The sequence below is a fragment of the Pantherophis guttatus genome, chromosome 1 (assembly GCF_059756535.1).
Source record: "Pantherophis guttatus breed Tessera chromosome 1, ASM5975653v1, whole genome shotgun sequence".
Classification (NCBI taxonomy): Eukaryota; Metazoa; Chordata; class Lepidosauria; order Squamata; family Colubridae; genus Pantherophis; species Pantherophis guttatus.
Genome location: NC_142063.1, coordinates 172,207,876 through 172,222,342, shown reverse-complemented (window position 1 = coordinate 172,222,342; position 14,467 = coordinate 172,207,876). Strand labels below are relative to the sequence as shown.

Sequence of the window (14,467 nt, the reverse complement as noted above, 5' to 3'; positions counted from 1 at the left end):
CAACCACATTAAAAGCTGCTTTCATGAATTTGATGTTCATCCCAAATTTCAAACCCTTATTGTCAGAGTACAACATGTGTACAATGAGATTGGCTGAGCCTCTCATGATGCCATTTCCTTAGAGGGTTGTTGTTCTTGCATTAGTAGAACACAGTTTAGCAGAATTATAGATTACAGTACAAAACAACAACAACAAAATCTTGAAAATGGTCAATGGTGGCCAGGAACAAACACCTTCTAGTGACCCACATTATTTCTGTTGGTCAGATGGTTTCAATTAGTTAACATTACATAAGAGCCAATAATAGTGTCACTCAACTATTTGCCAAACTGATGATTTGTAAGATATCCATACAACTTTTTTCTTTTATTCGGAATATAATATTGAATGCTTCAGCACTGTTTTTTCTAAAGAGGCCAGGGAAGAGGAAATTAAAATAATCCCTGCAACAAGTGCAAAGAATTGTGATGATGAAAAAAAATAATTAGAACAGCAGAAGAGGTTTAACTTTCTACCAAGGAGCCATCTGTTCTATTAGGTAAGTGGGTTTTAAATTTAATAAGTTTAAATTTAATATATGTTAATTTAGACTCTGTACTCAGTAAGTGTATTGCCCTGGGGGAACATAATCTTTTGATGTTTCTAGGTGGGGAGTAAATCACATTGAGTAGAGTAAGGCATATTTTGGAGTAAGCTTGTCTAGAATTGTGCTATCTCTAAGACATTATGAACTAAAACAATCTCAGCTACAATCATAGATATTTCTATTTAAAAGCAATTCTCACTGAAGTCAGTTGGGTTTGCTCCTGAATAAATATGTAAAGGATTGCAACTGAAAGATGTGAACATGCATTTGCATTCTCTTTCCCTACTATCTCTTCCGTTGCCAACTTCTGAATCCATAAATCTGTATTTTTTTCTTTATTTTAAAAGATGCTCTACTTGCTGATATATAACTTCATTTATGAACTGCTATGTTAGACCTTTTTTCTATTTTGATGCTACACACACAAACAGTTTGAAAATCCTGCTATTACATGGTAATGATATGATTGATATTCGCGTGATGCTGGGTGGGGGAAAGTATATACTGCAAATCTGGGACATGATCTTCCTTTCCTGAAAAATTCACCAATTAATCAGAAACAATGTGGATTTATTCTCGGAAATCTATTTTCCTTTCATTATAAATGCACAGTCTTACTTCTGGAAAGATATAAATAACTAATAGCACTAAAATTTTAAAAGTGATAATCTTTTTTAAATGATGCCTTTTTAAAATATCAGAGTTCGGTCTGGTTCTCTCCCTCACTCTCCTGTTTTCAATGCTTCAGGTTTGGGGTTCACTGATCATGCAACCATTTACCCCTTTTAGGACTTTGCAAAAGTTGTGACTCCAGCTGAAAAGACATTGCAATGTTACAGTAAATAGAATTTGCTGAAAGGTCATGTTGCCAACAGTAGGATTTGAATGACAAACAAATGTTTAATGCATTTAGGTTTGCAATTTTCTTCCAGCTCATTTTGCAGCCCTTTATTATATTGAACATTTATTTTGTTTTAGCTAATATTATCATTATTGGCAAATATGTTAATACTTGTATTGCTTTTGCAATTTTTATTTTAAAAATAATTTATAGCGTTTTTTATATGTGTGTATATACATGTGTGCTCTAGTTAACTGAAATAATACTTTTTCTGCTTACATCTATACAAGAAGATTATTGTAAACTTGTTGGAATGTGGTTATCAAGGTTGATAAAAATTTGTTCTACCTTATCTTGCCAAGTGGGTGGATTGCGTAAAGCTCAAGATAACATTTTGTGCTTATCATATTAGAAGAGGCTTATTATTTCAAGATTTCATTTTAAACCTTAACTTTGAAAACTCCTTAGCTGTATAGTTTTTTTTAGCTACTTGGTATATTCAATTCTGTGTGTTTTTCTTATTTGATATATGGCTATATATATAGTACAGCCTGACTTTAGTTACAGGATACTAAAACATTTTTGTATCATCTGAATAAGCCTCTTGAAGGTTATTTTTGCTTGTCCATAATTGTTAGGATTGTGTAATTTGCCAGCACCCACCCAATCCCAGGCGAATGCCAACTTTGCCAAAAGAAAAGCTATCCAGATTTCTTTCTGGCAATATAGCATGTTGTGAACTAAGAAGGGCCAGTCTTCTGCTGTTGGAAGAGCTCTAACAGGAACACATTTATTTTTAAACATTTTCCTGGCCTGATACCAGCACCAAAGCAGGTATGTTTGCATTGTTTTTGCTGATGTTGTATGTCTCTGTGTTGAGTCATTCAGAAGGATCAAGCATATAGCTGCAGACTGATGCAGTTTAGACAATGGATTATTTTTATGCATAATATCTACAGACACATAACAAAGGAAATGACCATGAAAACGAAGAAAGAAATATATTCACAGAGAAGAGAGATTTCTCCTGAAGATACTTTTATCATAGATTCTAAAGAAAGCAACAGATCATCAGAACTCTGGAAAAAGTAATGTCAACATTTGCAGAAATTGCACCAAGTTATATACATTTGCCTGTTTATATTGCTTTAGAAATTATGAGCTCTTTCAGGTCTTGCCTTTGCTTGCTAATATATACCGATATTTAAAAAAATGTAGAACCAATATTCTGTGTCTTAGGTCTTGAGATCAAGACTATTATATTGGTTGTTTTCAGTCTGTTGGGGGGGGGGTTATACAGTATGCACTAGTGAATATTTTTGCAATTAGATCAGATTTTTATGTACGCAAGTGGAGTCCCATTTCAGAAGCAAAATATATAAATTGTGCATTTACAGGAAATTTGTGAGGAATACTCCTGATTGTTAAGTGTTGTATTTACAGCAGGAAATACATTATTATTTCTCAGTGCTGAACTTTGATGAGACCTGTTTGAAACTGGGCTTATTTGAAATTCAGCATAGCCAAGCATATATAGTAACTGGAAAAATTATTTTGCATGTAAACTTTTGTTTTTAATTTTAAAAGACAGTACACTTGATAGACTCTCTGAGAGTGCAGCCTATATTTTGATGTTGATACAGACTATATTTTGATGCATTCTTATTTGAGTAGAGTTCTACTGAATTAAATTACAATGGATCATACTTATACAATTTCTTTTTTAAAAAAGCAGAATTCTGCTCAATAAAATGTGGTGTGAATACATCTAGTATTTGTTTAAGAAGGTGTCCCTTTCTGCTAACAAGCTCCTGGATATTTTAGTTTTCATATAGTATTAATATATACTTTATTATACAGTTCGGTTTCTGTGATTTAAAGAGAAAGTTGGTGCAAAGTCCAATCAACATAAGGCATTGTTCACATAATCTAGATCCATTTCAGTCTGGTTTCAAGATGGGATTTAGTACTGAGACAATTTTGGTAGAGTTTGTTGATGACCCATGATAATCCTAGATAGTCAGGAAAACTCAAGAAGTCAGAGAACATTTTAGTACAGTTCATTGAGTGGACTACTTTCCTTCCAAAAAGAAGAATGCCAGCTCTTTCATCATTTATTATCCATTTTATTACATCTTTATACAAAATAATTACCAGACAGTTTACAATATAGAAATTTTAAAATCCAGGATTCTTTTTTAAGTCACCAGGTCTGAATGCCATTAAAACAGCCTGAGAATAACTACCATCCTATTTGTAGTAAAGCCATATTTACTTATTTCTGGAATCCCAATAGATGCCATTGTTTAATTGAAGGGACTTGGAGTATACCAACTCTGCAAGATCATATTGGCCAGGCAAATACTATGGGAGACAATCAATCCTTCATATAACCAGGTCCTATGCCACATAGGATTTTATAGATAACAACCAGCACTTTGAACAGCAACTGGAAGCAAACTGGCAATCAGTTCAATTTGAGAAGCAGAAATGTTACATGGGCATAATGAGGCATACCAACCACTGCCCAGACACTGCATCCTGGACCAATGGTGATCTTCAAGAACCCTGTGTAGAGCTCATTGCAATAATCAAGCCATGAATGGACTAGGGCATGTGTGACTGTCTGAAGCACCTTACAATCTAGAAAAGGATGTAACTGGCAAGCAGATTAAGCTGTGTTAAAGGCCTTCCTTGCCACATTAAGCAAGAGTTTTGAGTCCAGGAAAACCCCCAAGTTGAATATCACCTTTGAATGGAGACGTATGACCCCATCCAAAGGTCACACTTCTCCATGAAGTAACCCCAAATCTGCATGGCTCAAATACCCACAGCCATTTGATCTTAGTAGGATTGAATGGAAGATGGTTCCTGCTCCCTTTGTTGAAGGGTTAGCAGTGCTACATTGAGGTGTGTGTGTGTGTGTGTGTGATAAAGAGAGAGACAAAGAGAATTCATCTCCATATGAATACCAAGAGACGGAATGATTCATTTGGCTAGGATTTTCTTGCTGTGGAATAACAGTGCAAAATATGAAGCTATTTCTCATTTTATTGAGGAAGTGCTTCCACCTTTCCTGTTGCTAAAGTGGAATCTGAACAGTGAAAGAAGAAAGAAGCAGACAGGAGAACATAATCTAATGAATTCTATTCTATTTTAGGGAGATTTGCAGGTGCCTTTTCCACCCAGCAGAATTAAAGTGGTAAGTGTCCGTCTCTCTCACCCCCCCTCCATCTCTCAGTTTCTTTGTATGCTTTTGTTTGTTTTAATCTTTGTGATCTCAGACAAAGCCCTTTTTCAGATGAACAGGCTTCAACAGCTTTGAGTTTTGAGAAGCACTGCTTTTCTCATTTCCACAGATGAGGAACTTGTTGGTTTTCTGTGATGCCATACTAGGGATTGGGGGCAAGTGCTTTCTTGTTTTAAATTATCCTTGAAAATAGAAAATAGAGAACAAGAGACAAAGAGCTGGTGTTCTCTTTATCTCTCTACCAGCTGTCTGAAATAATATGGTTTATTTTACCACACCCTCATTAGCTTCCTTTTATGGAATCTAAATAGGTGAAATTTTCTTAACTTTGCAATAAGATCAGGAGATCAGTTCTTTCTCATTCCCAGATTATCCCCTTTTGTTTGCTATCACAATTAGTGAGCTACAGAGGAAACAACAAAGCAGAGAGGATATAAGGGCCAGAAAAAGGGGAGGGGTGCTAACTTCCTACAAAAGGGAAGCTCTGGATGTTGTGAAGACTGAAAAGCATTTGGAATATGGTTTAAAAGAGAAGTTGTGTCATTATCAACATCTTTTTTTTATTTGTAGCTGATTCCCTGCTTGAATGTTCTATAACTTGCAGAGTAATCATTAACAATAACAAAAGTGTCCTCCTTGCAAGAAGCTGCACTAACAAGGTATCCTTTGCCTGCTTATCCTTTACCACTTATTGTGAGACAAATCCTATTGTGGGTGGGAATAGAATGTAGAATATTATTGGAAGGGACCTTGGAGGTCTTTTAGACCAACCCCCTGCTTAAGCAGAAAACCCTATTCCATTTCAGTCAAGTGACTGTCCAGTCTCTTCTTAAAAGCCTCCAGTGATGGAGCACCTACAACTTCTGAAGGCAAGTTGTTCCATGGGTTGATTGCACTCACTGTTAGGAAATTTCTCCTTAGATCTAGGTTGCTTTTCTACTTGGTCAGTTTCCATCAATTGTTTCTTGTCTTGCCTTTTGGTGCTTTGGAAAATAGTTTGATCTCCTCTAGGAGTCCCTCAAATATTGGAACACTGCTATCATTTCTTCCCTAGTCCTTCTTTTCATTAGACTAAGACATACCCAATTCCTGTAACTGTTTTTCATATGTTGTAGCCTCCAGTCCCCTAATCATTCTTGTTGCTCTTCTCTGCACTGTTTCCAGAGTCTCAACATCTTTTTTATATCCTTCATTAAGCTCTATTATAATGCTATATAATTATAATGCTCTATTTACAATTTATAATATTTAATTTAAATTTATAAATTTACAGTCCCCTAAGTTGCTTCAAGCTTTGCTTTCATTATTCTTAGCTACAGTGCTTTATGGGCCATCTAGTTATTGCTTTCATCTTTTGGTCACTATTATAGAATTTATCTTCTTTTCATCCATGTTATTCTCATGACAGAAAGAAACAGAATAATGATTATGTTAGATTAGGTTTAGCTTCATACATACATACCCATCACACTGTTCTCTTTCAGGATAAGCAACTTTATGCAACGCACAGAAAGTAAGTAAGAAATTGTAAGTCAAAGACATTAAAATATAAAATAAAAAAGGAAATGTAGCTAAATCTAATTTATATCAGCATGATTCACTTTATCTTTCCATATATACTTTTCTACTCTTGTCAATAATTTTTGCTTTCTCCATATGCATACAGCTTTTTTTATGTTGCCTTTTTATTCTTAAACTTTCACATATATTTTTAAAAATTTCAGTTGTGTGCAACCATAATTTTCTCACTCTTCTCTTTCAATGCATTTGCTCTTCCTATATTTGTTCTACAATTCACTTTCCATTCCGTCTGCATGACCAAACCATCTCAATGTACTTTTCTCATTTCACTCATTTACTTTGATATTCAGTTTCACATTCATTTAATATTAGTTCATTCTTGATTTTATCTCATTTTACCACAAACAATTTTCAGTAACCCATTCTAAGTGCGCCCAATTTTTAAGTCCCTCACTCTTACTTCCTTTTAACAAAGTGAGGAGACACGCTCCCTTATGCACTGCCTTTTCCATTCATTCCTATATAGATCCCTCATAAGTTTTATCTATCTATTTTCCTATCTTTAGTGAACATTCTAATTACATACTAAGTGTGTCACCATTTATATTTGACTTGCAATTGTATGCTCTGTATTCCTTGTCAAACACAATTACTTTAGTACTTGATTCTCAAGCAGGAAAGCATCTTGCTATTTTTGAAGGTTTGCCAGTTCTTTAATTTACTCTAACTTTTAAGAATTACTTCCATTGATTGCCAGTTGTGACTAGAATATATCAATACTTTAGGGATTGTAGCTAGAATTTGTTTAATCTAAATTGGTAGATTTCTGATAAGGCGCTCATATATCCCACTAGCAATTTTTAAAATATACAGTGGGGAAAAAAAAGAATTAAAATTTAGCCCAATTAATAAACATAGACTTACTTTACCAGGACAAGAAAGCAACACCACAATGAATTGTCTTCCCTTAAAAGTGATCCTCCATTTAATAGCCAAAAGAAATGTAGATAGTTTATTTACTATGGTGTTCTTCATACATTAGGCTCATGCCCTAGTATACACAGACCCAAATGAAGCAAACCGAGGCAGAAGAAGATCATTTAATTACGATTTATTCAGAATGTTCTAATAAAAAAGTCCTTTTCAAAGAGGGAACTCCAAGGCCCAACTTATATTTTCTGTTATAGTTAGGGCATCAAGGGAAATTACAAAAGAAAAGTTGATTGGATAAGACAAAAGCATCCTCCCTCTTGCATAGAAAATCAGTTACGTGAAGTTAAGTATGTTACATATAATACCACATAGGTTCATTTAAATGAACTCTAAAGAACCTGTGAGCATAAAATTTAGGATGTTAATGGGGAGGAAAATCATAAGATTATTTAGAGTCCATGAAGAGACAAACCAGATATCAATCAACACTAAAGAGTTCTCTATCTTATTAGAAGACAAACTACAGACTTTTTGTTAAGACAAACACAATCCTATCCTAGCCTGACCTGAAGAGGAAAGACACTTTATCTTGCAGTTTAGGAATATTAGAAAGTATAATTCAATCAATCCATTCATACATCCAGTAACAGAGGAAAGAATTTTCTACATTCCAGTATGCAATGATTTGATAAACTATTAACATAATTTAAAAAGAAAAATAAATTCAAATAAAGAAGAAGCCCTGAACCAAATTTTGCTTCAGCATTAGAATATCTATCAGTTTGCATTATCCAAAATTTGAATGCACTCCAACTGCCTAGGATGGTGCTTTATATCTATAAGATTGTGCCTAATGGAAATTCTTTTCTCAAATATCAGATATTTGGAAATGTGTAGGAAAATATAGGGAAAACCACATGAGAAAATAATGTGCATATTTGTGTTTATATATATGCATTTATATATGTATATTTGTGATCCAAATGCCTTGGAGCTAAAACATTGAAGATATAGACAAAATGGCAACAAGACGGAGCGTCTTGCTAAGAATAGTGAATATTTTTTATTTAAAGTGACCAGTCAACTTTATTTTCACTGAAAATAACATTTATTCATTCTGACCCTAAAATTGTTTCCAACTGCAGCTGTTTAAATGACTTGCTCATTTTTTTTCATGACTCATATGGGTGGTGCTGGTGCTTTGCGTAGAATTCATCCTCTTGGGAAGAATTACATGATATAGCTTGCATCCTGGACAAAATGTCACATTTTGAAAATATTTTCAAAAGTTATCTTTACCACAAAGCCATATACCCTCTTTGCTAAACAACATTCTTTAGCTTAATGCTAACATTTGAAAGAAAAAGTTTAATCTTCCATTTGGTTAGAAGATGCAGATAATGCAAGCTCAGTCTTAAAGCCAATATTGAAGAGAACAGATGAAGGAAAGAAAAACTGGAGATGAATGGGGAAAGTTGGCATTTGACATCCTTGGTGTCTTTAAATATGTTGAGGTAGGACTCCCATTTATCCCACTGATATGGATATGACCGTGCTGGCTTGGGATGATAACAATAGCAGAATAATGCATTTAGAGTCTAGGCTGCTAAGTAAGATAGATTCACAGATGATAGCACTGGTATATTATATATAAATTTTATATTAATTCCATCTATATAATTGAGGAGATGTTCAAGAATACAGTTTCCAAAAGCACAGCCATTTTATGATCTTGGAGGGTCACAGAAATGAAACAGGATCATATACAAATGATGTGGACTAAAAAATCCATAGTTGCACTGCTGGTGAGATTATGGACTTCTGTGTTAAGTCAAAGACAGGATCAGCACAATGTTCAGAAATCTTCGTTCATTGAGATGCTGCATTTTCACTTAAATAAAGGCAAGGACTGCCACACTTTTCTAAGCCAGCAAGTGTGCTTCTTTCTTTGCTCTTGCTCACCTTCTCAGTGGTACTAATGGAGGATTTGCAGCAGTTTGCAAGTCGGTGGTCGGTCTTGCTTGTTTTTGTGCTTCAGGAAAACTCCTTTTCCCCCTATGGACCAAAAAAGTGCTACTCGTACTTAAAATTATTAAAAAATCACCAATTGTGCATGTATCTGTTTGCCCAGGACAAGCCTGGTGGGGAGGGGGGAGAGGAGATTAGTGATGTTATCAGCATCAACTAGGCTATCCTGTGAATTGCTTCTACTGGAAATTTGCAAAACCTGTAAGTTTATTGCTATGGGGGGAAAAAAGTCTGTTCCATGAATCAAAGAGAGAACATTTTAAAATAGCCCTATTTCTCAAATTAAGCTTTGTTTGCAACTGAAGTTAATATTGGCAGTGTGAAGAAATCTTCTAGTGGTGTTAATAGAATGGAGCAGGAGTGACAGGACCACAGAATAGAGGTTAAATTTCTCCCTGTGTGTTCCTGTGACTTGATCTGGCTAATTCCCTTCTTCACAATGTTGTCACTGTTCATTTAAATTAGTAACAGTATTGATTGCCTCAGCCACTAAGGCTGATAAATTCAGAGCATTATAACCACTTGGACTTCTGGAATGATTTTTATTGTAAATTGACGAAATCTTGAAAGTCTTCAAAAGCAGTTTTCCAGATCAAGTTTTACTTGGTGTAATAAAGGCTGAGCTACTCTTAAGTTGATTATGTTTCCTACCTCCCTCTGTAATGGTCCTCCTCTTCGTTCTCAGAATCTGCTATATGTTCAGTCACACAGTAATGCATTCTGCCCAGCCTAAAGGCAGGTACTGATTAAAAAAAACACACACCTATTCAGTTTGTGGCATATTTGTTAAAAAGGAGAAAGGGGAGAAAAAAAGTTAAATGTAATTATTCACTTCACTTGACTTTTTTCTTCAGGGCATTAAAAGTCAGAATCAAGTCAGGTAATTTAACCAGCTGAGCTGAACAGCAGACATGCTAAAAATATGTTCCTCTTATGTGGGGATCATTTATCACCAGGCTATATTCATAATGCAGACCAATGTACTGTAAGTAATATCTAAAATCTTGCCACTGTGAATAAAATGAAAGTATGTCAAGCTGGTTTTATTATTGATGTTTCCAACATAATTTACAAAATTGCCCCATAAAGTGTTCCTCTCAATTCAGCAAGCTGTTCTTGCACATGCTGTTCTAAGTACATCTGCATTGCATGTTTTGATTATTTAGCAATGAAGTTAATTAAACTTAATGAGGTTGAGTGGCATATGGAAATTTTCAGTTGTATGTCTCTAAATGCTTTCAGTGGGATGCATGACATATCAAAAGCTGTCCTTCAGCTTCATCATTGAATTGAATAGGTTTTATTTCCCAGATAGTTTGCATAAAGTTGCAACCTAAACAAACAGAAGAGGATTCTTACAATTTAAAAACATATACTTCCATTGTATACAAATACAAATTATTTTAGGGATGGGAGCAACTGGGTTAAAGCGAGCAAAGCTGTAGCTCCTTTCTATGTTATGGTTGTACTTGTGGAAAGCGTGTTTTGTTTTCATATATGCCCTGTGATTTTAAAATTAAGAAAACCGTTTCTTCCACCCTGTGGTCTTCCAATTAAAAACATATATATTGTGTCAAAATGCATACCAAATTGTTTGGGTAAAGGTGCCCATAATGCCCATACATCAGAATAAAAGGGATTAGGAGATGAGGCACCATTCACAGTGGGAATAAATAAATGCATGTTATTTTCCCTGAGAAGTCTCCAGTATAGAAAAGGTGATATTTGGTTATAGCCTTTAAAAAGATATTGTAAATGGTTAACTTATGTTTTAATGACATTGTCGCCCTGAGTCTCCGGAGAAAGGCGGCATATAAATTGAATTAATAAATAAAATGTGTTCATAAAATATCAAACATGAATGTTTCATAGCATTTTAATATATTCTAAAGAAACATCTCTTCTTAATATATTGTTTTATTTTCCCAGATGGTAAAGAATTTCTATTTTAAACAATGTTGCTTTCTGACCATTTCAGTGTTTTTCCATGCTTTATCCCTTTCAATTTCTCTTATAGGTTTTTGTAGGACAGCATCCTGAGGTATTGACTCAAACACTTTTAACAAACAATAGCCAGCCAAGCTTCCCAACCCTTAAGAAGTGCTATGTTTTTCCATCTTGCCATTTTTAGTGCAGGGGTTTCAATAGTGCAGTTCTGCTTTTCCATATACATTGTTGTGGTTTTAAATCAGTTTTTTGACTCCTGGACAAGTCCCTGCACTTTTCATGGCAAGATTCCAGAAGTGCTTTGTCATTGCCTCCTTCCTAGGGCTTAGAGAAAATAACTGGCCCAAGGTAATCCAGCTGACTTTGTGCCCAAGGTGGGACTAGAACTCACAACCTCCTGGTTTCTAGCCTAATGTCTTAACCACAACACCACATATTTTACAGAAAGGATGGACTTTCTTATGCAAAGCTGTATTCTGCTTAATGATACTTTGTGAATCTCTCAGAAGTGGCTCAATTTATATCTCACACCAACTCACAGATCAAGAAATAGAAACTACAAGCTGCATTCACACATCATGTTATATCAGACCAAATAAAGTACATTATGACTGGTTTAGTGGATGTGTGAACCCTGTCAACATTACAGAGAACATTAAGGGGAAAAGCACTGAAAAGAGAGATAGGCAGATTCTGTGACAGCTATTCCCAGTCTGTTTTTTTTTATTTCTTTTTTTTTCTCCAGATACAATGGATTACAACATTCATTTATAGAAGTGTCAATGAGATGCAAAGGAAAGTGTTTCTGGGAAATATATACAATGATGATAACAATAACAACAATAATAATTCAAATTATAAGCAGAAGTCACTATAGGCTCTTTCCTCAATTGGACTCATGCTTCCAAGGTACAAGAAATCTTAATTGTCCTTGGACAAAACATTAGATACAATCATGAACATGAGGTGGTCTAAATGAACTGTATCCTGTATTGTTATGTTGGTTACAGTTGGTGCAATGATACCTTGCTGTTTCCTGATACACTGCATTACCCTATTTCTTTTAAATAAGACTCCATCTACCATGCAGATCAATATTTGAAAACTGCTGTACAAGATTGAATAACTGCATTTGTGGGCCTATAGATACCAGCAAGTTGGTTGAAAGTACCACTATTATACTTGTAACTACCTGCTCTATCCCTTTTCCTCCAGATCTAAGTTCCTAGGAGACAGAGTGTGGTCATGTCATCAGCTGACTTCCTGTACCAAGATAACTTTACTGAATACTTTGGAGATTATGGGGAAGATGAGCCACTTCAGGCCCAGGCCCACCTCAGTCATGCACAAATTGCTTCTCTTGTGCTACAGATGATGGCTTTTCTCTTAGGAGTACCTGGCAATGCAATAGTTATTTGGATCATGGGCTTCAAATGGAATAAGACAGTTACATCCATCTGGTTCCTCAACTTGGCAATTGCAGACTTAATATTTGTTTTGTTCTTGCCCCTATATATTGCATACATCATCATGGGCTTCCACTGGCCTTTTGGGAAATGGCTGTGCAAAGCAAATACTTTTATTGCCTTGCTCAACATGTTTGCCAGTGTCTTCTTCCTGACAGCAATCAGCCTTGATCGTTATGTCCATCTGATCCACCCTGCCTTCTCCTATAGGCATCGGACACTTGGGAATGCCTATATCCTAGTTTTACTCATTTGGATTTTGGCTACAGTTCTTGGAAGCCCAGCACTGTATTTCAAAGACACATTTATATTACCCCAAAATGTCACCATATGCTATTACAACTTTCACCAAGATTTGGATATTATTGTATTCAGACACCATACACTTACATGGATAAAGTTCATTTGTGGCTATCTCTTTCCACTCTTAACTATGATTGTTTGTTATTCCTTTCTGTTCAGTCAGGTTAAAAAAAGTACAGTATTAACCTCCAGCAGGCTCTTCTGGACTATCCTTGCGGTGGTGGTGGGTTTTTTTATTTGCTGGACCCCATATCAAATATTTAGCATTCTGGAACTGTCAGCTCATCATAACACCTCTTTGCATGATTTGCTTGAAAATGCCATGCCTCTTTCGATTGGCTTTGCCTTCATTAATAGTTGCCTGAACCCTATCCTTTATGTCCTTCTCAGTAAGAAGCTTCCATCCTGCTTTAGTGTGACATTCTCAGAGTTGGCCAAGCACACCCTGTGGGAAGTCAGCCGATCTGCTACAGCGAGCGATCATGGTCAGAATTCCCTGAGTCTGCAGTTGACTGAAGTCCCAGTGATAGAACACCCTCTGGAGGAAATTTTGCAGTGACTGCATCCCTCTTTGTAAACTAAATTCAATTTAGCACTAGATTAACATACAGTATGATTGGATATAAATAAGCACTTATAAGTAGATAAGCTTTTTACAAATTCTGTTAAAATCTCTCATTCTTGACAGAGCTCTGAGAGCATAGATGACTCTTTTGATTCCTGCCTCAACTCTTATCAGTCAAATAGGGATGAACATTGATGCAGCTTAGAACAATGTAAATGTATGGCTGAAGGCCCCAACATATCGCTTGCAGGTATAATAACTCAAAGCTTCTGCAATTAGACTTTTTCATTAATTATCCTTTAGGAGTTATAGGGGAGTAATTTCAGACTGGAAAAGCAGAGCAATATAGAATAATCTTTGCTTCTCTATCAGTTTCAACTTTGTGAACTTTTCTAGGCTGAGGTTAAAAATGTTAGCAAGAGAAGCACATCAAGAAGAAAAAAGACATTTTATAAAAACATAAGATTTTGAAGTACATTCTGAATCATAGTATTGCCTTATTTTTATCATTCCTCAAAAATAAAAAAGGTATCAGTGGGGAACTCGGGGCAGACTAATAGTCCTGTGGTATATATGTATGAGGAAGTGTTATGATAAATATTGTCTCTTATGCTATCTAAAATGCACTGTGTTGCAATATTTATACATATGGTATGGTACTACATTATAGTACTATAGTAACAGAATACTCTATTTACCATGCTTGTAATACCAATGAAAATGTACAATGTAAGCACAATTTGATCTCTTTTTTTGTTACTGTTGCCTGGATATAGGCATTTACATATATTAAAGCACTTTTCTGTTATTGCTTTCAAGGTGGTACCTGAATTCGTAATCTTGCTTACAAAGTATCTCAATGATTAACACTGCTAGTTATGTTATGTATCACTAGAGCTGCATATAACGTTAACATTTTTCAGGGCAGCCTATGATTAAAATGAAATATTTATACATGAGGTTTGTGGGCCATTAAAAGGTTTACATTCACAGAAATCTATGCAAGTATTTGTATTTTAAGAAGGA

The 14,467-nt window shown here is 35.2% G+C and overlaps 1 protein-coding gene across 8 annotated transcripts; it reads left to right on the top strand.

Moving 5' to 3' along the window:
- The first annotated feature begins 369 nt into the window (after positions 1-369).
- Positions 370-14,259, top strand: CMKLR2 (chemerin chemokine-like receptor 2). 8 transcript variants are annotated; one of them, XM_060688131.2, is made up of 4 exons: positions 370-539; positions 4,589-4,630; positions 6,163-6,191; positions 12,323-14,259. In XM_060688131.2, exon 4 carries the CDS (start codon positions 12,353-12,355, stop codon positions 13,433-13,435), a length of 1,083 nt encoding a protein of 360 aa, XP_060544114.2. In that variant the 5' UTR covers positions 370-539; positions 4,589-4,630; positions 6,163-6,191; positions 12,323-12,352; the 3' UTR covers positions 13,436-14,259. The 8 variants fall into 8 exon arrangements, with proteins under 8 accessions (XP_060544114.2, XP_087738267.1, XP_034287423.2 ...); XM_087882141.1 differs by lacking the exon at positions 6,163-6,191 and adding an exon at positions 5,249-5,337; XM_034431548.3 differs by lacking the exon at positions 370-539 and adding an exon at positions 2,377-2,516.
- Positions 14,260-14,467: the final 208 nt, after the last annotated feature.

What these genes read in the sequence shown, in the direction of transcription:
- CMKLR2 (XM_034431532.3), top strand. Translation starts at nt 12,353, where the DNA reads ATGTCATCAGCTGACTTCCTGTACCAAGATAACTTTACTGAATACTTT.